The sequence below is a fragment of the Bos taurus genome, chromosome 16 (genome assembly GCF_002263795.3).
Source record: "Bos taurus isolate L1 Dominette 01449 registration number 42190680 breed Hereford chromosome 16, ARS-UCD2.0, whole genome shotgun sequence".
NCBI classification, from domain to species: domain Eukaryota; kingdom Metazoa; phylum Chordata; class Mammalia; order Artiodactyla; family Bovidae; genus Bos; species Bos taurus.
In genome coordinates, this window is record NC_037343.1 from 30509930 (window position 1) to 30535009 (window position 25080).

General features: G+C 40.7%; 1 protein-coding gene across 1 annotated transcript in view; it reads left to right on the plus strand.

Moving 5' to 3' along the window:
• Positions 1 to 25080, plus strand: part of KIF28 (kinesin family member 28) — an 81473-nt gene that overhangs the window by 3699 nt on the left and 52694 nt on the right. Inside the window, exons 2-5 of the mRNA XM_024976711.2 lie at positions 4496 to 4690; positions 13667 to 13870; positions 17816 to 17851; positions 23195 to 23419. Of these exons, the coding sequence (XP_024832479.1) occupies positions 4496 to 4690; positions 13667 to 13870; positions 17816 to 17851; positions 23195 to 23419 (660 nt within the window). The remainder of the gene's footprint in view (positions 1 to 4495; positions 4691 to 13666; positions 13871 to 17815; positions 17852 to 23194; positions 23420 to 25080) is intronic.

The following is a 25080-nucleotide window of genomic DNA, read 5'->3' on the forward strand; positions in this document are numbered from 1 at the left end:
TTGATCATAGACGTTTGGATTTGTATCTGGACTCTCCACTGTATTACATTAATCTGTATGTCTGTCTGTATGCCAGTGCCACACTCTCTTGATCACTGTCGGTTGTACTAAATTGTGAGATTGGTGTGAATCCTACTTTTTTCGTTTTGAAGATTGAAGATTTTGGCTATTCTGGATGCCTGTCAGGTCCATATGAATTTTACAATCAGCTTGTTAATTTCTACAAAGAAAGGGGGCTTTTGATAGAGTTGAATTGAATGTTCATCTGTTTGGGGATTTTTCTCCTAATAATAGGCTTCCCTGGTGGCTCAGAGGGTAAAGAATCTGCCTGTAATAATGCCAATTCCTTCGATCCATGAAATGGGATGTTTTTCTAAATTTTAGATCTTAGTTTCTTCCAATAACGTTTTGAGGTATTCAGGGTATGTTTTGTACTTCTTTTATTAACCTTATTCTTAAGTATTTTATTCTTTGTGGTAGTACTAGAAATGAAATTTTCCTAATTTCATTTTCAAATTGTTTAAAGTGTATAAAAAGTCTATTATTGTATATTGATTTTACATCCTGCAACCTTACTGAACTCATTTACTAGTTGTAATAGTTTCTAGTGGATTCCTCAGGATTTTCTAAGATCATATCATCTGCAAATAGCTATCATTTTACTTCTTCCTTTCCTATCTGGATGCTTTTGTTTCCTGTTCTTGCTTAATTTCCCTGGCTAGACCCTCCCATGCAATGTTGAATAGAAACGTCACGAGTAGAAATCCTTGTCTTCTTCCTGATCTTAGAGAGTAATAGTCAGCCTTGGCTGTTGAAGTTTTTCGTAGATGCCCCTTAGGAGATTGAGGAAGTCCCATTCTGTGGCTGATGTGTTTTGAGTGTGTTTATCGTGAAAGGGTGTTGAATTTTGTCATATTCATTTTCTACATATTGAGATGATATGTGATTTTTTTTTATTCTATTGATACATATTACATTGATCATTATTTTAAAGTGTACCCAAGATTTGTTTTAATCAGATATAATAAGGTGACAGATTCAGTGATCACTGCCTTATAATTTTCAAGAGAAAGGAGCATTCTACGTAGCCATACAGGGAAATATCAAAGTTGGTCAGAAGGCTGGAGGAAAGGATGCCTGGCCCACACCCTTTGTGGTTTCCACAGGAAGGGATGGGCAACGCACAGTAGTCAAGTTTGAGCAATTTTTGGATTGGATAGTTAGTATAGTTTCCTTGGACTCTAGACTTCAGTTGGCCAGGTTCAGCCTAGTTGTCAGGTACCTGGTTCTGGGGTAATGTGAGTTGGGAGAAACACTGGCTTGGGGTGTGAATTAGATAAAGGGATTAGATAAAGGCTTGGGATGTGGCCTTCAGATTGGTTGATATGCACGAAAGGTTAAGTTGTTTGCTGTTTCTGAATTCATGGATGTCAAAGGCCATAAAATTGAAACAATAGAAATGTTTTCAGATGTTAAATCCAAGCTTGCATCCCTAGGATAAATCTCATTTGGTTATGATATATAATTCTGTTTATATGTTGCAGGATTCACGGTAGTAATGATTTGTTGAGGATTCTTGCAGTATCTTATCAGAGATACTGGTTTGTAGCTTTATTTTCTTGAGATATCTTTGTCTCTACTTAGTATCAGGGTAATACTGGCTTCATAAAAATAAGTTAGGGAGTATTCCCTTTTCTATGTTTTGGAAGAGTTTATGAAGAATTGGTATTAATTCTGTAAATCTTTGTAGAATCAAGCAGTCTAGCCATTTGTTCATGAGTAGTTTTGTTTTTACTACAGTCTCTTCGTTTGTTACGGGTCTATTCAAATTGTCTATTCTTGAGTATTTCGTACTTGGTGTCTAAGAATTTGTCCATTTCATCTAAATTATCTAATGTAATAAATTGTTTATATTATTCCTTTATAATCTTTCCTTTATTTCTTTAATCTGGTTTCCTTCAGTGCTGTGAATATATTTATGGTTTTTACTTTTCTGGTAACTCCTGCATCTGATTACTCTCAGTTTCTGTTGCCAGCTTCCCTTCCAGTGTATGGATCTTACTTGCCTATTTCTTTGCGGTCACAGTTTTTTATTGGACGGACTGGACATTTTAGATAATGCATTGTAGCAAATCTGAGTGCTGCTCTTCCCAGTCTTCTTTAGCTTGTTATTGTTATTTGCTTGTTTATTTGTTGTTTTGCCGAAAGATTTGTGTTCTGCTGAAGGACTTTCAGGTTCAGAGAATTCACTGGCAAAATAACCACTTTGTCTTTAAGAAGGCAAGAATTAAGGAAGTTTCTTATATTAATAGTAAGTTACAGTATGAGGACAAGCAATATAGCAAGAGATAAATATATGTACATCACCAGATTGGGGAAGCACTACATCCAGATTCAAGCCACAGCCCCAGTTGGAAGATCCACAAGCAGTATAGCAGAAAATACATATCCATATACATCACCTAATTGGGGGAACACCTACATCCAGAGTTAAGGAACACTGGGAAGTCCCTGGTTCAGCAATCTGGAGTCCCCAATTTGAAGGTACATTCCATGGGTGAGACTTGAGAGTGCCATCCAAAGGAGTCCTGCTTTTATCACCAAGCTTCAGGCTGGCTGGTAGTCATCAGCTTACATGCAAAGATGCAGCTTCGGCTATTGTGTTAAATGTTTGTATTTCTAGTTGTCAGTCTCAGAATGTTCAGTGATCCCTGGGAACTGGCCAGATTCCCCAGGCCCAGGAAGTTTTGTGACTCTTTACCGTCCATGTTATTTATTCCCTTAACTGTTGGTTCTCAAGACCTACTTTCAGCGTTCCTGCCAGTCAGCAGTTTGGCATGTAATTCCTTTCAGGGTCTCTGATCAGTCAAAGACCTATTGCTGCTTCTGAAGCCTGGACAAGACTACTTGTATGAACTTCCCCAACATTTGTTTAGTGATTGGCTGGATTATTTTAGTGAAGTTTTATTTCCTACCTGGTCACTGTGGGATGGTAACAGTTTTTGTAGGGCCCCCTTTCTCTCGACCACACCAAAGTGTGAAGTCCACTGATTGCCGACTGATTGCTCTATTTTCAACAATGACCAGGGGCATAAATTGCTCTACGAACTATTTCAATCAAATTCTGGTTCCTTTTAAAAAAGGATTAGTTTCTGAGATCAGTGATTGATATTTTTCTGAGTCCGGGTGGGTTCCTCCCCAGCAAACCAGACCAAAAAAAGTGAGTCAGTTGTGTCCAACTCTTTGCGATCCCATGTAGCTCGCCAGGCTCCTCTGTCCATGGAATTTCCCTAGTCAAGAATACTGGAGTGGGTTGCCATTTCCTTCTCCAGGGTATCTTTCTACCCAGGGATTGAACTGGGGTCTCCTGCATTGCAGGCCAATTCTCTACCATCTGAGCCACCAGGGAAGCCAAACCAGAGAACCTGTACTTTAACCTGTTATCTTGAATCTCCGAGTTGCCCTTCATCACAGCACCTCTGTTCTAAAGAGTGCTCTTAGTGTTGGACGTCTCTAAGGGGGCAAATGAAGTCAGTTCCTCTGGGAAGAGGTTAAGCGCCCAGGCAAGATCTCTAAACCAGGGCTCTGGATTTGTGGGTGGGGACACAAGGAAGCTACTCTGTATGACGGCCCTGCTCTAGAAGCCCAGTTTTTGGTTAGTGTAGAACAGCAACCTGCAGTCATCTCAGCTTGTCTCTCCTGGCAAAGAACTACCACCTCGGGAGCCAGGGCAAGTGTGGTCAGCACCCGAGTATTCTCAGCACGCTGCAACCAAGGCAGAGTCTCTGTTCCATGTGTGGAAACTGGGTAGAAGAAGGAGCTCCCACCTCTTACCCATACTTTCCCACATGAAGCCTCAGTCACAGGTGGAAGGGGGCAGGGTGAGAAATGCTGACATTATCCTCTCAGGAAGAAATCCCTCCTCCTGGGACCCAGGGAGAAAGGGAGCCCTGTGCTCTCAGCTCCAGCAGTCTGGAGTTGTCTCTCCTTGGTTCAGCTGACAGTGGCGAGAGAAGGAATAGTCTTGCTTAAACACCATGGACTCTCCTTTCTTACCAAATTTTGATAGATTTCTTGAATAGATCTTTCTTCATTGGCTGTTGCTCTTAGAACCATTTCCATTTCCTTTTGTTTTTTTTTCATTTTCATTTTTTTGTTTAATACTTTTCACCAGTTTTGTTGGAGAGTGGGACAGGGTAGCATCTTATGTTGCCATGTTGGGAATGGATCTCTGATGCTGTAGTTTATGCTATTAGCGTAGCTGAGTGTTGGATATGCTATTCTCAGAAAGTTAATATGACTGGAGACAAGCCTTTCAAAAGTTCTGAGGACCCATAACAGCAACTGTTGTCATAACAGCTGCTAAGAATAATCAGAGAACAAAATGAATGAACGGTAAGTTACTAGCTTAATTTCTTACTAGATGTAAAGATCTGCAAAAAAATTGGATGACAGGAAAACTAATGATTGACTTAAATTTGTGATTTGACTATAGAGAGAGAAGAATTCTGGGAGCAAATGTGTGATTTCCATGCATTCCAGGACCACCACCATTATACAAGACCCTAAGAATCCAGGACATACGAAGACATTTACTTTTGACCTGGCATATTGGTCTCACAGTGGATTTCAAAAGGATAAAGATGGTGTGTTTATTTCAGCTGATCGTGGCAGCAAATTTGCAGGCCAGGTAAATTACTTTAAAATAGCATCAATGGAAGTTTTTTTTTTTTAAGTGTTAACAATATATTAGTACATTGATTTTTTTTATGAGGTCCAAAAGCATAACTGTTGCCTAAATAATTCTTTAGACACTTAAGTCTGTTATTTTTCTGATGTATTTACATGTTTCAAAAAAGGAATATTGGTCAAGTCAGTTATATTTTCCTCTCTGATATAAGCAAAATAAGCCAAACTTGTGTGGCACTCGGCATTTGAGAATTTTGGTTTATCGAGTATTTACCATGTGCCATACACTATTCTGCCTGAAAGTTGCTCAGAATTTGGTGTAGGGAGACAGGCAAAAAAGTGCATTCAAATGCTACAGGTTCTATAAAAATATATGTGGGATACAATGGGGTACAAAGGAAAAGTCATTTCAATGTGGATAGAGCTCATTAACCTGCATAAATCTATGTGTTTGTAATTTCCGCTTTGAAAAAATTTCAACCATAATTTCTCCAAGTATTTTTGGCCTCCCCTTATTTCTTCTATGACTCCAGTTACATGTATGCTTGAGATTTTCCCACAAGTTACTGAGGCTCTGTTCATTTCCTCCCAACCTTTTCTCTCTATTCTTCTTGTCTACTCATCTTTGAAAACTCAGCTCAAAGATTATAGCCTTTATTCAGTTCAGTTCAGTCACTCAGTCGTGTCCAACTCTTTGCAACCCCATGAATCGCAGCATGCCAGGCCTCCTGGAGTCCACCCAAACTCACGTCCATCGAATTGGTGATGCCATCCAGCCATCTCATCCTCTGTCGTCCCCTTCTCCACCTGCCCCCAATCCCTCCCAGCATCAGAGTCTTTTCCAATGAGTCAACTCTTCACATGAGGTGGCCAAAGTACTGGAGCTTCAGCTTTAGCATCATTCCTTCCAAAGAACACCTAGGGATGATCTCCTTTAGAATGGACTGGTTGGATCTCCTTGCAATCCAAGGGACTCTCAAGAGTCTTCTCCAACACCACAGTTCAAAAGCATCAATTCTTCAGCACTCAGCTTTCTTCACAGTCCAACGCTTACATCCATACATGACCACTGGAAAAACCATAGCCTTAACTAGATGGACCTTTGTTGGCAAAGGAATGTCTCTGCTTTTGAATATGCTATCTAGGTTGGTCATAACTTTCCTTCTGAGGAGTAAGAGTCTTTTAATTTCATGGCTGCAGTCACCATGCAGTGATTTTGGAGCCCCAAAAAATAAAGTCTGACACTATTTCCACTGTTTCCCCATCTATTTCCCATGAATTGATGGGACCAGACGCCATGATCTTCGTTTTCTGAATGTTGAGCTTTAAGCCAACTTTTTCACTCTCCTCTTTCACTTTCATCAAGAGGCTCTTTAGTTCCTCTTCACTTTCTGCCATAAGGGTGGTATCATCTGCATATCTGGGGTTATTGATATTTCTCCTGGCAATCTTGATTCCAGCTTGTGCTTCTTCCAGACCAGCGTTTCTCATGATGTACTCTGCATATAAGTTAAATAAGCAGGGGACAATATACAGCCTTGATGTACTCCTTTTCCTGTTTGGAACCAGTCTGTTGTTCCATGTCCAGTTCTAACTGTTGCTTCCTGACCTGCATATAGGTTTCGCAAGAGGCAGGTCAGGTGGTCTGGTATTCCCATCTCTTTCAGAATTTTCCACAGTTTATTGTGATCCACACAGTGAAAGGCTTTGGCATAGTCAATAAAGCAGAAATAGATGTTTTCCTGGAACTCTCTTGCTTTTTCCATGATCCAGCGGATGTTGGCAATTTGATCTCTGTTTCCTCTGCCTTTTCTAAAACCAGCTTGAAAAACAATGGTTGCTTAGAAATAAAATTTAAGAAAGATAAAAAAAATAAATAAAACCAGCTTGAACATCTGGAAGTTCATGGTTCACGTATAGCTGAAGCCTGGCTTGGAGAATTTTGAGCATTACTTTACTAGCGTATGAGATGAGTGCAATTGTTAAACCACCCCTAAAAATGCTCTGTCAAATTTTTCTGACTTCACAAACTCACTGAAAGAATTTCATAGGTCCCCTCAGAATGCACTTTGGGAACCACTGTCCTAGAGCAATCAATAAAAAAATCTATCAAAAAAAGTAATGAGTCAACTGTGGGAAAATGAAATTATGAAAGAAACTTGGAGCATGGCAGGAAAAGAATGGGAGGGAAAAACAAAGAGGAGATGAAATAAGCAGAACACAAATAGCAAGATAGTAGATTTAATGCCAACCATTGGTTATTATATCAGGTGTAACTAAACATGCCAATTAGATAGTATAGATAATCAGATTTGATAGGTAAAGCTGGATCCAACTATGTCATCTTAAGTGCACGCATGCTCAGTTGCGTCCCACTTTTTGCAACCCCAAGGGCCTGAGGCCTCAAGGCTCCTCTGTTCAAGGGATTCTCTAGGCAAGAATACTGGAGCGGGCTGCCAGTTCCTACTCTAGGGGAATCTTCCTGACCCAGGGATGCAACCTGAATCTCCTGTATCTCCTGCACTGGCGGGCAGGTTCTTTATCACCAAGCCACCTAGGAAGCCCATATCTGTCTACACAAACACAATTTAAATATAAATAAATAGATACTCGTGTTAACACTAAGAAGAGGAAAACTACAGATGCTATATTTACATCACACAAAGTAGACTTCAGAACAAGAAATATTTCATACATACCATCCTAAGTGGGTATGTACTTATTAACAGAACTTGAAAGTACACAAAGCAGAAGCTGATAGACACTGAAAGAGAAATATTCAAATCTACCGTTGATTGGTGACTTCATCACTCCTCTCTGAGTAATAGAGCAAATAACCCCAAATCAATATTATAGATAACCAGAACAATATTATCAACCTACTTGACAACTATAGAACAATTTTGCTACCCTCCGTTCAACCACAGCACTACACACTTTTTTTCAAGTGAGCATGGAACTTTATGGTAAATTATATTCTGGATCATAAAACTAGTCCCAATAGATGTAAGATAACTGAAATCATACAAAGTATCTTCTCTGAACACAATGGAATTAAACTAGAAAGGAATGACTGAAAATTATTAGGAAACTCCACTAATATTTAGAAAATGACAGTCTTCTAAATAATCCATAGGTCAGGGAATAAAGAATACAGGAAATTGGTAAATATTTTGAACTGAATGAAAATCAAAACATTTATCAAAATTTGTGGGATGCAGCTAAATCAAGGCTTAGGGCATTAAGTGATTATATTAGAGAACAATCTCAAATCAACAGTCTAGGTTCCTCCACCTAAGAATTTAGGAAAATAAAAGTATAGAAAAAGCAAGAAAGGGATTAAAAAAGACTAATTTAAGACAGTAAAATAATAGATCTGATAGATAGAGTGCCTGATGAACTATGGACAGAGGTTCATGACACTGTACAGGAGACAGGGATCAAGACCATCCCCGTGGAAAAGAAATGCAAAAAAGCAAAATGGCTGTCTGAGGAGGCCTTGCAAATAGCTGTGAAAAGAAGAGAAGTGAAAAGCAAAGGAGAAAAGGAAAGATATAAGCATCTGAATGCAGAGTTCCAAAGGATAGCAAGAAGAGATAAGAAAGCCTTCCTCAGCGATCAATGCAAAGAAATAGAGGAAAACAACAGAATGGGAAAGACTAGAGATCTCTTCAAGAAAATTAGAGATACCAAGGGAACATTTCATGCAAAGATGGGCTCAATAAAGGACAGAAATGGTATGGACCTAACAGAAGCAGGAGATATTAAGAAGAGATGGCAGGAATACACAGAAGAACTGTACAAAAAAGATCTTCATGACCCAGATGATCACGATTGTGTGATCACTCACCTAGAGCCAGACATCCTGGAATGTGAAGTCAAGTGGGCCTTAGAAAGCATCACTAAGAACAAAGCTAGTGAAGGTGATGGAATTCCAGTTGAGCTATTCCAAATCCTGAAAGATGATGCTGTGAAAGTGCTGCACTCAATATGCCAGCAAATTTGGAAAACTCAGCAGTGGCCACAGGACTGGAAAAGGTCCGTTTTCATTCCAATCCCAAAGAAAGGCAATGCCAAAGAATGCTCCAACTACCACACAATTGCACTCATCTCACACGCTAGTAAAGTGATGCTCAAAATTCTCCAAGCCAGGCTTCAGCAATATGTGAACCGTGAACTTCCTGATGTTCAAGCTGGTTTTAGAAAAGGCAGAGGAACCGAGATCAAATTGCCAACATCCGCTGGATCATGGAAAAAGCAAGAGAGTTCCAGGAAAACATCTATTTCTGCTTTATTGACTATGCCAAAGCCTTTCACTGTGTGGATCACCATCAACTGTGGAAAATTCTGCAAGAGATGGGAATACCAGACCACCTGACCTGCCTCTTGAGAAACCTATATGCAGGACAGGAAGCAACAGTTAGAACTGAACATGGAACAACAGACTGGTTCCAAACAGGAAAAGGAGTACATCAAGGCTGTATATTGTCACCCTGCTTATTTAACTTATATGCAGAGTACATCATGAGAAACGCTGGTCTGGAAGAAGGACAAGCTGGAATCAAGATTGCCAGGAGAAATATCAATAACCTCAGAAATGCAGATGATACCACCCTTATGGCAGAAAGTGAAGAGGAACTAAAGAGTCTCTTTATGAAAGTGAAAGAGGAGAGTGAAAAAGTTGGCTTAAAGCTCAACATTCAGAAAACTAAGATCATGGCATCTGGTCCCATCAATTCATGGGAAATAGATGGGGAAACAGTGGCTGACTTTATTTTTCTGGGCTCCAAAATCACTGCAGATGGTGATTGCAGCCATGAATTAAAAGACGCTTGCTCCTTAGAAGGAAAGTCATGACCAACCTAGACAGCATATTAAAAAGCAGAGACAATTCTTTGCTAACAAAGGTCCGTCTAGTCAAGGCTATGGTTTTTCCAGTGGTCATGTATGGATGTGAGAGTTGGACTATAAAGAAAGCTGAGCACCGAAGAATTGATGCTTTTGAACTGTGGTGTTGGAGAAGACTCTTGAGAGTCCCTTGTATTGCAAGGAGATCCAACCAGTCCATCCTAAAGGAGATCAGTCCTGGGTGTTCATTGGAGGGACTGATGTTGAAGCTGAAACTCCAATACTTTGGTCTATGTGAAGAACTGACTCATTTGAAAAAACCCTGATGCTGGGAAAGATTGAGGGCAGGAGGAGAAGGGACGACAGAGGATGAGATGGTTGAATGGCATCACTGACACAATGGACGTGAGTTTGAGTGGACTCCAGGAGTTGGTGATGGACAGGGAGGCCTGCCGTGCAGCAGTTCATGGGGTTGCAAAGAGTCGTACACAACTCAGAGACTGAACTGAACTGAATGATATGCAGGTTGAAAATGAAGAAGTATAACTACTTGCAGACAACATAATTATCTATGAAAAAAGCCCTAAGGAATCTGCCAAAAAAGTGGATGAAAAGCTACTACAGTGAATAAGTTTGTTAACCAAGGTCAATATACAAAAATTGATAAAATTCCCCTATGCTACACGCATGCTTAGTTGTATCCAACTCTTTGTGACCCAGTGGACTCCAGCTTGGCAGGCTCCTCTGTCCATGGGATTCTCCAGGGAAGAATACTGGAATGGGTTGCCAGTTCCTCTTCCAGTGGATCCCTATCCAGGGATTGAACCGCCATCTCCTGTGTCTCCTGTGTTGGCAAGAGGATTCTTTACCACTGAGCCACCTGAGAAGCCATCTCTCTATGCTAGCAGTGAGCAATTGGAAATTAAGATTATAATTTATTTATGTACTCAAATCCCTGGTGGCTCAGATGGTAAAGCGTGTACCTACAATGCGGGAGACTTGGGTTCGATCTCTGAGTCAGGAAGATCCCCTGGAGAAGGAAATGGCAACCCACTCCTGTATTCTTGCCTGGAAAATCCCATGGACTGAGGATCCTGATAGGCTACAATCCATGGGGTCGCAAAGAGTCAGACACGACTGAGAGATTTCACTCACTCACTCACTCATAATCACATATAATTACAAGATCCAACCAGTCCATTCTAAAGGAGATCAGTCCTGGGTGTTCATTGGAAGGACTGATGCTAAAGCTGAAACTCCAATACTTTGGCCACCTCATGTGAAGAGTTGACTCATTGGAAAAGACACTGATGCTGGGAGCGATTGGAGGCAGGAGGAGAAGGGAATGACAGGATGAGATGGCTGGATGGCCTCACCGACTCAATGGACATGAGTTTGAGTAAACTCCGGGAGTTGGTGATGGACAGGGAGGTCTGGTGTGCTGTGATTCAGACATGACTGAGCGACTGAACTGAACTGTAATTAAGATTGTAAAATATTTACAGCAACATCAAAACCATGAACTAGTTGGTTAAATTTACAAAATCTATGCAAAATCTGTGCACTATAAAAACATTAAGAAGAGGAATACAAATCAGAAGACTCAACATTATTAAGAAGTCATATTGATCAACAGATTCAAAAAAATCTCAACCAAAACGCCAATGGTAACTTTTTACAGAAATTACACTATTTCAATAATTGACATGGAATTGTAAAGGACTTACAGTAGCCAACATTAATTTGAAGAACTGAAACCCACTGTAGACAGATCTACAATAATCAAGACAATGGATAAAGAAAATGTATGTGTGTGTATATATATATGTATGTATATGCAGTTCCGTGCTTAGTCACTCAGTCATGTCTGACTCTTTGCAACCCCATGAACTGTAGCCCATCAGGCTCCTCTGTCCATGGGATTCTCCAGCCAAGAATCCTGGAGTGGGTTGTCATGCCGTCCTCCAGGGGATCTTCCCAACCCAGGGATTGAACCCGGGTCTCCTGCATTTCAGGCAGATTCTTTACAATATGAGCCACCAAGAAATACATATGTATATATACATATATATACATATATGCACATACATATATAGACAATAGAATATCATTCAGCCATTAAAAAGAAGGAAATGCCACCATTTGCACCAACATGGATGGACCTTAGGGACATTATGCTAAGTAAAATAAGTTGTACAGAGAAAGAAATACTTACTGTGGAATATTTTTAAAAATGAACGTGATAACAGAGAACAGATTGTTGGTTTCCAGAGGCAGGGGGTTAGTGTTTGGGGGTGGAGTTGAGGGGGGTGAGACTGGTATATGGGTGAAAATGGAGAAGATCATCAAAAGTTACAAACTTCCAGTAAGATAAATAAGTCCTAGAGATGTAATATATAGCATGGTGATTATACAGGTGCTTTGCTTTATTGCACTTTTCAGATACAGTATTTGGGCATTTTGTTTTCACTAATTGAAGATTTCTGGCAGTCGTGAATCAAGCAAGCCTGAGTCAATTGGTGCCACTTTCCCAACATTGCTCACTTCATGTCTCTGTGTCACATTTTAGTAACTTTCCCAAATATTTAAAACTTTTTCTTTCTATTTCTCATAGTAATCTGTGACCAGTGAACTTTGATGATACTATTACAAAAAGATTATGACTCCTTGAAGACTCAGATGATGGGTAGCATTTTTGAGCAGTGAGATATTTTTAAACTGATATATCCATTGGTTTTTTTTAGATGTCATGCTATTACACAATAAATTACAGTATAGTGTAAACATAACTTTTATGTGCACTGGAAAACCAAAAAAATTGTGACTCATGTTACTGCATTACTTTCTTTATTGTGATGGTTTGGAACTGAACCCATAGTATCTCTGAGGTATGCCTGGAGTTAACAATCCAACGTTGTATATTCGAAGGTTGCTAAAAGAGTAGATCTTAAATGTTCTCATTGAAGAAAAAAATGTTTAACTCTGTGAAGTAATGGGTGTGAACTTCTGGTATTCATTTCTCAATAAATACATAGATCAAATCATTATGCTATACATTTGAAACTATTTAATGTTATGTGTCAATTCTATCTCAGTTTTCAAAAGACAGTTTTAAAAGACTGCAAGAATTGTGATAGTTGACCTTGAACTTCAAGTGGTCTACTCGACCATGGAACATGTCCAGGGAAACCACAAACCACTTTTAACACATTCGATCAGTCACAGCACCTTCTCCATACACTTCATAAATTTTTTTACTTTTCTTGAAATAATACACACAATATGCCAAAATGTTGCTTTTATTTTTCCATCTTCAATATTAAAATGGTTATACAAAAATTCACCAATTTCTGATGTTTTTCTAAATGTACACTGAGATGACAACTGTCACAATGCAATGTAACAAAATTGTTTCAAATGAAGTTAAAGACTATTAAGGACTACTACAACCATCTTTTAGATAAAAAACAAATGAACACTTTGGTCAACCCAATAGAAAATACTTTGGCTGGTCTGTGTCCCTTGGAGCCTTGAAATGTTTGTCTAATTGCTGAATTTTAAAGACCTAGCCCATGTTTTGTAAAATACATAAGTCCATTACTGATGGGTACTAGCTAGTTGATGGAGAAGGCAATGGCACTCCACTCCAGTACTCTTGCCTGGAAAAATCCCATGGATGGAGGAGCCTGGTAGGCTGCAGTCCATGGGGTTGCTGAGGGTCGGACACGACTGAGCGACTTCACTTTCACTTTTCACTTTCATGCACTGGAGAAGGAAATGGCAACCCACTCCAGTGTTCTTGCCTGGAGAATCCCAGGGATGGGGGAGCCTGGTGGGCTGCCGTCTCTGGGGTCGCACAGAGTCGGACAAGACTGAAGCGACTTAGCAGCAGTAGCAGTAGCTAGTTGAAGATCTGCGGTGATCCCATGGTGATCAGTATCTTCCAAACTGACAAATCTATTTTTGGTTTCCAGCTTTATTCCATTGGTTCTAAAATAGCATATGAGTTATATTTCAAGTAAGTTGAATGATACTAATTAAGGTGGAATTCATCAAAACCAGAATGTTAGATTTTAAAAGTACTGTGAAAAGTCTGTGCTGAACATAATACCTGCAATTTTCTTTCCAGAAAGAGGTTTTTCATGATCTTGGCAGGGGAATTCTGGACAGTGCTTGGCAAGGCTATAATACTACTCTCTTGGCCTATGGGCAGACTGGCTCTGGAAAAAGCTATTCCATGATTGGGTTTGGTGCAAACAAGGGTATCATTCCAAATGTGTGCGAAGAGCTATTTCAAGCAATTGAGAACCGGGACAAAAATCAAGAATACCAGGTATGTATTATTCTAGAATCCCTTCTTTAAGGAAAAAAAATTTTTTTTCATTTTGGAAATTCTTTGCCCCCAGTGGAAGTTATCAGTGTATCTATTTAGGATAATGTTAATCTTCCATACCAAAATCCTTATATCATTACAAAATCAAATAAAGTGTTGAATTTTTCTGGTTCTATGGAGGCAAACTCAGGAAAATATTTTTTAAAGGCATTTTGAGTGTCATAGAAGCAGACATCTTAAATGATGACAATAACAAGAGACCGCTGTGGAGTCTTATAAGACAAAACCCTAGCCAGCTCAAGTTTCTGGTTCCCTTTGCTCCCCTCTTCTATCAAGGTGTGTTCTCCTCTTAATTTATTCTTATTTCTAAATTAAGAATATTATCTTGCTTCTTAATTGTCCTAACATAGCTTCTTACTTTCCCTAGAAGGTGAAATACCCCACACAGAAAACTCTAGTACACTGATGAAAGAAACTGATGAAAACGCAAATAAATGGATATGCAGCCCATGTTCATGAGTTGGAAGAATTAATACATTTAAATGCCCATACCACTCAAATTTATCTACTGATTCAATACAATCCCTATCAAAAGTCTAGTGACAAATTTCACAGAAGTAGAATAATTCTAAAATTTGTATAGAACTGCAAAGATCCCCAATAGTCAAAACAATCTTGAGAAAGAAGAACAAACCTGAAAGCATCACACTCCCTTGTTTCAAACTGTACTACAAAACTATAGTGATCAAAAAAATATACTACACTGCTATATTTAAAATGGATAACCAAGAAGGACCTACTGTATAGCACATGGAACTCTGCTTGATGTTATGTGGCATCCTGGACGGGAGGGGAGTTTGGGGAGAATGGATACATGTATATGTACAACCGAGTCCCTCGCTGTTCACCTGAAATTATCACCACATTATTATTCAGCTATACCCCAGTACCAAATAAAAAGTTTTTTAAAAAGTGAAAAATAATTACAATATTCTTCAATGTCAATTACTCACCTTTTCAAAAAGTGTTTTTTATGAAGTTTGCTCTGATTTTATCTTTTTCTTTCAATGGTAGGCTTTTAAATACTTTCTCTGGAATTATATTTTCAAATATCTAGGAATTCATTAAATTTTTAAATTAAAGAAAGTATGATACTGGTACAAAAATAGACACAGAGATCAACAGAACAAAACTGAGAGCCCAGAAATCAACTCATACATACATGGATGATTAATTATGAAAAAGGCGTGAAGAACATGCAGTGAGAAAGGAGAGTCTGTTCAATAAACAGTGTTGGGAAAATTGGCTAGTCGCATGCAAAAGAATGAAACTAGACCACTATCTTATATCATAGGGTTTCCCTGGTGGCTCAAATGGTAAAGAGTTTGCCTGTAATGCAGGAGACCCAGGTTCAGTTCCTGGGTCAGGAAGATCCCCTGGAGAAGGAAATGACAACTCACTCCAGTATTCCTGCCTGGAAAATTCCATGGACAGAGGAGCCTGGCAGGCTATAGTCCATGGGGTTGCAAAGAGTTGGACATGACCGAGTGACTAACACTTTGCTTCATCTTATACCATACACAAAATTAACTTAATATGTATTAAATACTTGAATGTAAGACTTGAAGCCATTCACTTGCTAGAAGAAAGCATAAGCAGTAACCACATTGAATTCTTAGCAGTGTTTTTGTGGCTCTAACTCAAAAGTAAGGGAAAGAGAAGCAAAAATAAACAAATGGGATCAATAAAATGAAAAACCTTTTGCACAGAGAAGGAAACCATCATTAAAATGAAAAGGCAGCCTATTGAATGGGAGAAGATATTTGCAAATCATACAGCTGATAAGAGGTCAATTTTCAAAATATATAAATAACATATACAACTCAACAGCAAAAAAACAAACAACCCAATGTAAAAACGGGCAGAGGACCTGAATAAGCACTTATCCAAAGAAGATATACAGATGACCAATAGGGACATGAAAAGATGTTCAACATCACTAATTATTAGGGAAATGAAACTCAAAACCACAATGAGATATTGTTACCAAAAGTGGGCTAACTGCTTGCTGCTCAAAAGCCAGTATAGATGACTGCACAATTTTTTTTTTGTCTTGTCTTCATGAAGTGACGTGAAATGAAAGTCGCTTAGTCATGTCTGACTCTTTGCGACCCCATGGACTATACAGTCCATGGAATTCTCCAGGCCATAATACTGCAGTGGGTAGCCTTTCCCTTCTCCAGGGGATCTTCCCAGGGATGGAACCCAGGTCTCCCGCATTGCAGGCAGATTCTTTACCAGCTGAGCCACAAAGGAAGCCCAAGAATACTGGAGTGGGTAGCCTATCCCTTCTCCAGTGGATCTTCCAGACCCAGGAATCAAACCAGGGTCTCGCATTGCAGGCGATTCTTTACCAACTGAGCTATGAGGGAAGCCCGTTTATCTTCATACTAGTTTGTTTAATTGGTTGATCCACAGCCTTTATTATATATTTACCTTTACTAGTGGGATTTTTCGTTTCCTAAAGATTCTTAGTTACTGTAGCCTTTTCTTTTACCACGTAGAGAGACCTATTAACATTGCTTTTAGGGTTGACTTAGTATTGATAAATTCTTAGTTTTTGCTTGTCTGGGAAGCTCTGGAAATGGAGGGGCTAGGGTCAGAGCCAGGTGTGAGCTGAGGCTTCTCCTCTGCTCAGTGGCTGTCACTGCCCAGTAGGGGGCGGCGTTGAGTCCCAAGTTGCCAGAGCCGAAGCCTAGAGGGTTGGGTCCCGGATGGCTCCTGCGTTCTAAGTGTGTGTTCTTCCCCTTCCCAGCACCAGCAACCTTACCCGCAGAGGGCAGCAGTGCTGAGACAAGATGGGGGTGGAGTGGTTGCTCGTCTCTGGCTGGGGGCGGGGCTCGCCAGGGCAGTTGCAGGAAACTGACCAGAGTCCCATGCAGTTTTAATCTGTCTTCTGTGCCTTGTTTCTGGAGTGAGCAAGTGTGGGGACGTTCTTAGGAGTGGAGTCTAGGTTGCTTACAGCCCTCTGTCAGTCCCACTGGTTTCCGGCCCCCCTAGGGGGACTCATCCTCCTGGTGACAGATCCCGGGCTGGGTTGACCGTTGTGTTTTCATACGTCTCACTCCCTTCAAGCCTGCAATATCTCTCCTCTTCTGTGTCCCTCCCAGGGGAGCAGACCCCAAACGGATTCCTTCTCTTCCTTTCCTACCTAATTCTGTGTGGATCTCTTCTACCACCTTGGTTGTGTAAGAGTCTTTCAGCCAGTTTCTAAATTTTGGTGAGAATTGCTCCATGTGTAGATGTGTTACTGATGTGTGAGTGGAAGGAAGTAAGCTTCATGTCCTCCTATTCTCCCATTTTGACCTTCCCTCCCATTTGTTCATTTTAAAACTGTGATGCTCTCTGAAGCTAGCTGGAAGTTCTTGGGAGGTGGGGTTTGACTGGCAAGACTCACCAAAGGGTGACTAACAGGCAAGCCAGCTTTTCCGAAGGAGGGTATAGTGGCGGCAAAATGTCAGTGTCTCAGAGCCTTTTCTCTAGACCAGAGTCACTGAGTTTCCTCCCATCTTCTGTTTAGGAGGTAGGAGATTGGCTAACGTTGCTCCAAAGGCATGGTAGGGGTAAAGACCAATCTTTTTCTCTGCATGTGTTCAGATTGGAGAGTGAACAATAAAGAAAAAGCCTTTTTTTCTGGTCACAATAGAGACCAAAATACACACACACTTTGGTACCTGTTTTTAGTTTATGTTAAGAACTTCCTCCATGTCATTAAAATTATTTCAGAATCTCATATTGCATGTGAAATTGAGTGTCGCTATTTTAATATTTAGGTTTTTCCTTTGTTGTACATTTATGTTGTTTCCATAGTCCTTTTTTTTTTTTTGTCCCAAAGGTGACTGTTTCAAGAGAATCTTAATTTCCTTTATGCTCTTTCCTATACAGGTTACATTCAGCATGCTGGAAATTTACAACGAACAGGTAATAGCGATTATATTTTCTGACAGACAATTCTGAGTGATTCTCTGCAGCTTAAAAAATGGCAGGGGCTCCCCCTCATCCATCCTGCAGATAAGTCAACACCCGTTAGCCTGGTATCGGCTATCCAGCCCTAACCTACCTCACTTTAGCTGGGTTCCACTTCGTCTTATGGCCTTCTACCTCCACACACTCCTTGCATCAGCCACATAGAACCTTCCTTCCTTTCCCAATATGTCCTCTCCTACATCTGTCCTTCCTCTGCCTGGAACACCCTTCTTGTTTCTCTGGTCTTAGAGAAACCACTGAACTGCAAGTCCAGTTCAAATGTCAGCTTATCTATACATCCTAAAGCAGTTGGCTTCAGTACAGGGGTTGGCAAACTTTATCTTCAAAGTACAGACAGAAAGTACTTTAGACTTTGAGGGCCTTTTTAAAGTCTCTATCACAACTACTGTACTGTGCCCTCAGAGAGCAAAAACGGCCACAGCTGAAGTGTAAGTGAAGTGTAAGTGAGCTGTGTACCAATACAACTTGGTTTATAGACACTGAGGCTTGAATTTCACATAATTTTCATGTGTCACAAAATATTTTTCTCTTGATTTTGTTCAGCCATTTAGCAAATCTGATCATAGTTGGAATATGGTTTCAGACCCCTGCTCTCTCAGTTACTAGCTTTGTGACTTTGGACAATTACTTTATCTCAGAGCTCAGATTGCTTATTTATAAAGCAGAGAATTTAAAATAAGACACAACGAGGGACTTCCCTGGTGATCTAGTGGCTAAGACTCCACACTGGCAATGCAGGAGGCCAGGGTTTGATCCCTGGTCAGGGAACTAGAGCCCACATGCCGCAACTAAAAATCCTGCATGCTGTAATGAAGGTCAAAGATCCCCCAGCTGCAACCAAGACCCAGCACAGCCAAATAAATAGATATTTTTAAAAATAAATACAGTAAACTAGACTACACATTGAGATGTAGTGTTAAGCAAATACTAGGTATTCAGAAAGTCCTTTTTCATTCTACCCTTTCCCTTTGCCCTTATACTATAAAATTTTATTTCCATATTTATATTTCTAGAAGAAAGGATTACACCTTTCTATTTGCAATACTTAGTATAATATTTGGTTTAAAATGGATGCCCCAAGGTTTGCTAAATGGATAAATTCACAAAGGTATCTATAATTGTAAGTTTCTTAAGGGCAGTTTCATATCCTAAGATTTCTTATATAACTCCAAGCACCATCCAAAGTCTTGCGCTTAATCATTGCTAAATAAACATTGATGGAATAAATCCATCCATGTTTTTCTCTTTATATTAAGGAGAGAAAATACCCATTTTGTTTCTCATATGCTTCCACGAGACATTTATTATTGTTGAAAGTTGATGGCAAATTCAAATGGGTTGTTATGCTAAGGTCACTGATTAAGTTTTTATTTCTTTCAAAGTGATGGGCCTGGAAGACAGTATGACTCCTTTATTTCATACCAAATAGGCAGCTTCATTTTGTTACTAAGTTCAGATGGAAGGAGCAGGGAAATGGCATCACGTTGTGGGCCCTCTACTGATACCTATTAATGAAGATAATCTCTCTGGTTTTGTTTTCTCATCTCTAAAATAAGGACATGGACATGCTTATAACCTCTTCATGTCTCACCAGCTAGGGGTCTGGTATTTTTCCAGTAGTACTTCAATAGTCAAAGTGAAGTTTATTAGAAACTTCTAATGTTTCAGACATCACACTAGACTTTGAGGATGAATAAAACCTAAGATGTGATTTCTGCCATGGAGAAGCTTGGTGGGAGATTTTACATCCTCTCCAGACAGTAATAAAATATATCATGTATGCTGCATGAATGCTAAAAAGGCATAGAAGAGAGAGCAACTAACATACCTGCGATTGTTGGTGTTGTTTGTAAATGGAGGAGTTAGACTGGATCTTGAAAGATGCTATGAGTTTGGTGAGCCAGGAGGAGGGTTGCTGATTAGTACCAGCAAGTCCAGGGACACATGAAAGCACATGGCGTTTAAGGGAACAGTGAGGGCGCCAGGTAACCAGAGTGAGAAGCATGCAGGGAGGTGAGAATGGGGAAGCATCAGGAGAGGGAGCTGAACATCAGTTGCCAGAAGGCAAAGGCCCTTTGGTAGGCAATGGAGCATCAGCGAAAGATTCTAAACAAGGAAATAAGAAAATCAGCCTTGGGTTTAGAAGATTTCTCTAGCAGCAGAGTGAAGTTGTATTTGAAGGAGTGCCAGATAGAGGCAGAGCTAGGAGAGTCCCGTAGGGGCTGAAGTGAGTGAGGAAGGTCTCATCATTGACTCAATCTCCAGGTACTACCTGGAGAGTCCAGTGCCAGGAACTGCCCTCATCTCTGGGCCCTCACACTTCCATTCTATCTGGTTAAACCTACTTAGCTTTTTTTTCTAATGAGCCCTATTCAGACGTATCTTTAGCCTTAGATGCCACTTCTTAACAATTTACATCGCTCAGTGGAAGTTATAGGAAAGGCTTTCTAGCTAAGGCAGAAGTTGTCACCATTTCAATGTCTTCCTATCTCTGGCTATTCTATCCACTGTCCTAGTTTTTCTTGCCTGAATTCAATCTGTGTGTGATCTTGCCTCTGTTGCAGGAAAGTGAAAGAAAGTAAAAGTGAAGTCACTCAGTCATGTCTGATTCTTTGCGACCCCATGGACTGTAGCCTATCAGGCTCCTCTGTCCATGGGATTTTCCAGGCAAGAGTGCTGGAGTAGATTGCCATTTCCTTCTCCAGGGAATCTTCCCGACCTAGGAATCGAACCCGGGTCTCCCGCATTGCAGGCAGATGCTTTACCGTCTGAGCAACCAGATAGGAAGGGGAACTCTTTTCTGGGCCAAGAGTGGGTTCTCATCTAGCCCTCAGAAAAGAATTATCCATAGGACAAAGCTAAAGCCCTTATTGGGAAGGGGGCCCTGGGGAGGAGAGCAGCAGGGTAAGGGGATCCAGGAGAACTGCTCGGCCACGTGGCTGGCAGTCTTGGGTGTTGTGGTCATGGGGTTAGTTTCCAGGTGGTCTCTGGCCAGTCATCTTGCTTGGCCCATATTTGGCCTAACTCAGGGTCCTTCCTTGTGGCGTGAGCATCTCTCAGCTAAGATGGACTCCAGCATGAAGGATTCTGGGAGGTTAGTAAGACATATTATGGGGTGGTGTCTGTTCTCTCCTTTTGGCCCCTCTTGAATTCTCCCAGTTAGTTTTATGTGCCAGCACCAAGTTCCTTATCAGAAGGGACCTCCTGGTGTGAGACAGCTCATGCAAGTAGTTATCATTGTGCCTGGCCGAGGCCGGTGGTTTCTGTCAGTGGTTCCCTAGCGACTTGACTCTAGGACCTAAAGCTACAGAATATTTGAGCTGGGGGTGATCTTAGAAACCATTTAGTCCATTCCCCTCCTCCTATGAGGAAAAAACTGACCATGTAGGAGACTCTCCAAAGCTCTCACAGTTTGGAGGCAGGACCAGAAGAACCCAGGTCAGATTCCCAGCCCAGACCTCACTGCATCATATAACACCAACTCCCCTCTGCAGGGGCTCAGGCTGTAGCAGGCTCCCATAGCTCAACCTGCTGTGGCCGGGCAGAAGTGGCTTTCTGGGGGGAAATGCAACATGGGCTTTCACCTGAGGCCACTAAGTGTGACATCACACAAATCTCCAATAATAATAATAATAATGAGATCCAAAGAATTACCTATATTCCTGTGTTAGGTTAGCCTATGGCAAATCCTGTTTGGGTTAGATAAATTTCTTGGAAGTAGAGATTCAGAGTGGTGGCAGTTGTGGCAGCATGATTTAACCAACCAGTCCATTCTGAAGGAGATCAGCCCTGGGATTTCTTTGGAGGGAATGATGCTGAAGCTGAAACTCCAGTACTTTGGCCACCTCATGCAAGAGTTGACTCATTGGAAAAGACTCTGATGCTGGGAGGGATTGGGGGCAGGAGGAGAAGGGGATGACAGAGGATGAGATGGCTGGATGGCATCACTGACTCGATGGACGTGCGTCTGAGTGAACTCCGGGAGTTGGTGATGGACAGGGAGGTCTGGCGTGCTGCAATTCATGGGGTCACAAAGAGTCGGACATGACTGAGCGACTGAACTGAACTGAACTGAACTGATTTAACCTAGGCAGAACATTAGGTACTTTGAATGTTATGAACTTTTAATTAAGTTTCATTTATCACTGTTCTTAGAAAAGTAAGACTTCATTATTTTGTGATATAAAATTTGTGACAATTCAGAAAGAGATCATTTATTTTTATGTTTTCCACAAAGGAGTTGCTAATCAATTGCAAGAGTTAACAAGATTACTAGGAGCATATTTAGGTTAATAAGAGAACAATATTTTCAACCACAAATGCTTTAAAATCACCACTGGGGCTTCCTCAGTGGCTCAGATGGTAAAGAATCTGCCTGTAACACAGGAGACAAGATTCAATCCCTGGGTCAGAAAGATTCCCTGGACAAGGGGATGGCTACCCACTCCAGTATTCTTGCCTGGAGAATTCCATGGGCAGAGGAGTCTGGCAGGCTCCATGTGGTCACAAAGAGTCAGACATGACTGAGCAACTAACAGTTTCACTTTCATTTAAAGTCAGACAACTGTAGATACCAACTAAAATTTTTTTCAAGCTACAGAAGCAGTTCCCCCAATATCCTACATGCAATGTATTAAACATTTCTTGTTGACTTAGCTCCAGTTACACTGTTCTCTCCAGAAGCATTTCACTGGGTGCCTACTATGTGTCAGGAGCTATGTTAGGATTTACTAGTCAACTCCCACCCTCAGGGATTTTGCAGTCTGGTTGAATTGCTCTTGTTTTTGTTGTTTAGCTGCTCAGTCATGTCCAATTCTGTGTGACCCCATGGACTGTAGCCCACCAGGCTCCTCTGTCCATGGGTTTCTCCAGGCAAGAGTACTGGAGTGGGTTGCCATTTCCAGGGGATCTTCCACACCCAGGAACTGAACCTATGTCTCCTGCATTGGCAGGCATTAATTCTTTACCATCTGAGTCACCAGGGAAGCTCTGAAGTGCTCTAGGTACTTGAAAATAATAAAACTGAATTCCTTAAAAAAAAAAAAAAGCTTCTGATTTCACTAACTACAACAGGTTTCTCTATTTTCTTACTTGTCATTTCTTTGTTTCTTACTTATCTAAGTTATGAGGCTGTCTGGTACCTACAGAACTTTAACATTTATTTATTCATCCACTATATATTTACTGAGCATGTAATATATTCTACGAGGAGCTATAGCAGTGAAGTAAACAAAACTCTGTGCCTTCCTGAAGTTTGCATTACTTGTTTTACCACAGGTAAGAGATTTGCTATCCAGGATCAAGAAACCCGGAGGGCTAAAAGTAAGGGAGGACCAACAGCTGGGCTTTTATGTGGATGGTCTGCAGTCAGTGCCTTGTGAGAACTATGCCCAGATTGAAAGACTAATGGAACAGGGAGCAAAAATAAGGACCACAGCTTCGACCAACATGAATGCCAGCAGCAGCCGGTCTCACATGGTCATCACCATTCAGTTCAAGCAGGTAAGATTCAATTGGATGCCAATGTCCCCACTTCCCACCAAGGTCGTCAGGGGATGTGTTCCCAGTAGCATTATGGGCTGGTGAGTATTATGGAGTTTTTTAGATTTGATCTATGGATTAAGATAGCTATTTCCAAACATAGACTATAGGGTCAGAAGCAGGAGAAAGTAAGACACTTGTCTTTTCCTGCCTCCCTCTCCCCACATCCATGCCCCACTCTGGCCTAAGTGATCCCATTACCAATAGAGGGTCGCTAGTAAGGTCCCAGAAATGCCCGTAGGGCTAAAGGCTGTTTTCCCTCAAGTAAATTATATACTTTGAGAAACAGGTTTTGACCCCCAATTTGATGAAATTTTGGAAATAGGAGAATGAGTCTGTGGTTTGTCGTGGGGAATTCCTATTAACAGTCCTTCTGTGCATCACCAATATAATGATGGTCAGCTTTCAGATCCATGAGGCTAGAGGACAACCAGATACTGAAGTGTCTTCCTGAAATTTGTAAGTCCAAGATAAAGCCTTTGAAACCACATCATCCATGTAATGCTCCACTAGCTAGAATCTTTGATAAGCTAAAGCACACTTTTCTCCTCCATTCTCCTTGGTTGGGAATGATGTAGGGAATGATAGCTACAATTATGGACAATTTGATTCAGAAATGGTTATCATAAAGCCTGGGTAAGCATGAGAGTTAGCTACAATATTACCACCTCCTTCTCCTAAGCCACAGCACTAGTAATAGATGAAATAGTAATAAATGAAGATTGTCCTGTTCTAGCCAGGATTGGTAGAAGAACACTAGACCATGTATGACTCCATTTACCAGCTCTGAAATTGTGGTAAATAACTTACCTTTCCTGAGTCACAGCTTCTTGTTCTGTAAAATGAAACAAATAGTTATCCTCATAGGAATGTTGGGAAGTTTAGATATTACATTTTAAAATTTTTATTTATTTTACTTTTGGCTGGGCTGGATCTCCGTTGCTATGCAGGCTTTTCTCTGGTTGCAGTTAGCAGGGTCTGCTCTCTAGCTGTAGTGCACAGGCTTCTCATTGAGATGGCTTCTCTTGCTGTGGACCATGGGCTCTAGAGAACAGGCTCTATAGTTGAGGCATATGGGCTTACTTGCCCCCTGACATGTGGGATCTTCCCACACCAGGGTTTAAACCCATGTCTCCTGCATTGGCAGGTAGACTCTTTACCACTGAGCCACCAGGGAAGCCCAAGATACTACATTTTAAAGAACTCTGTAAACTTCCCTGGTGACTCAGACGGTAAAGAATCCACCTACCATGCAGGAGATCTGGGTTCTATCCCTGAGTCAGGAAGATCCCCTGGAAAAGGGAATGGCTACCCAACTCCAGTATTCTTGCCTGAAGAATCCCATGGGACAGAGGAGCCTGGCAGATTACAGTTCATAGAGTTGCAAAAAGTTGGACACAACTGAGCAACTAAGCACACAAGTAAACTTTTAATTATTATTCACTTGATTTTACAATGTAGGTAAGATGTTACATTGATAGACTTTATATGAATGTAACATTCACTTTATATGAATGTAACATTCACTTTATATGAATGTAACATTCACTTTATATGAATGTAACATTCACTTTATATGAATGTAACATTCACTCTATATTCATAGACTTTGTATGTACTAT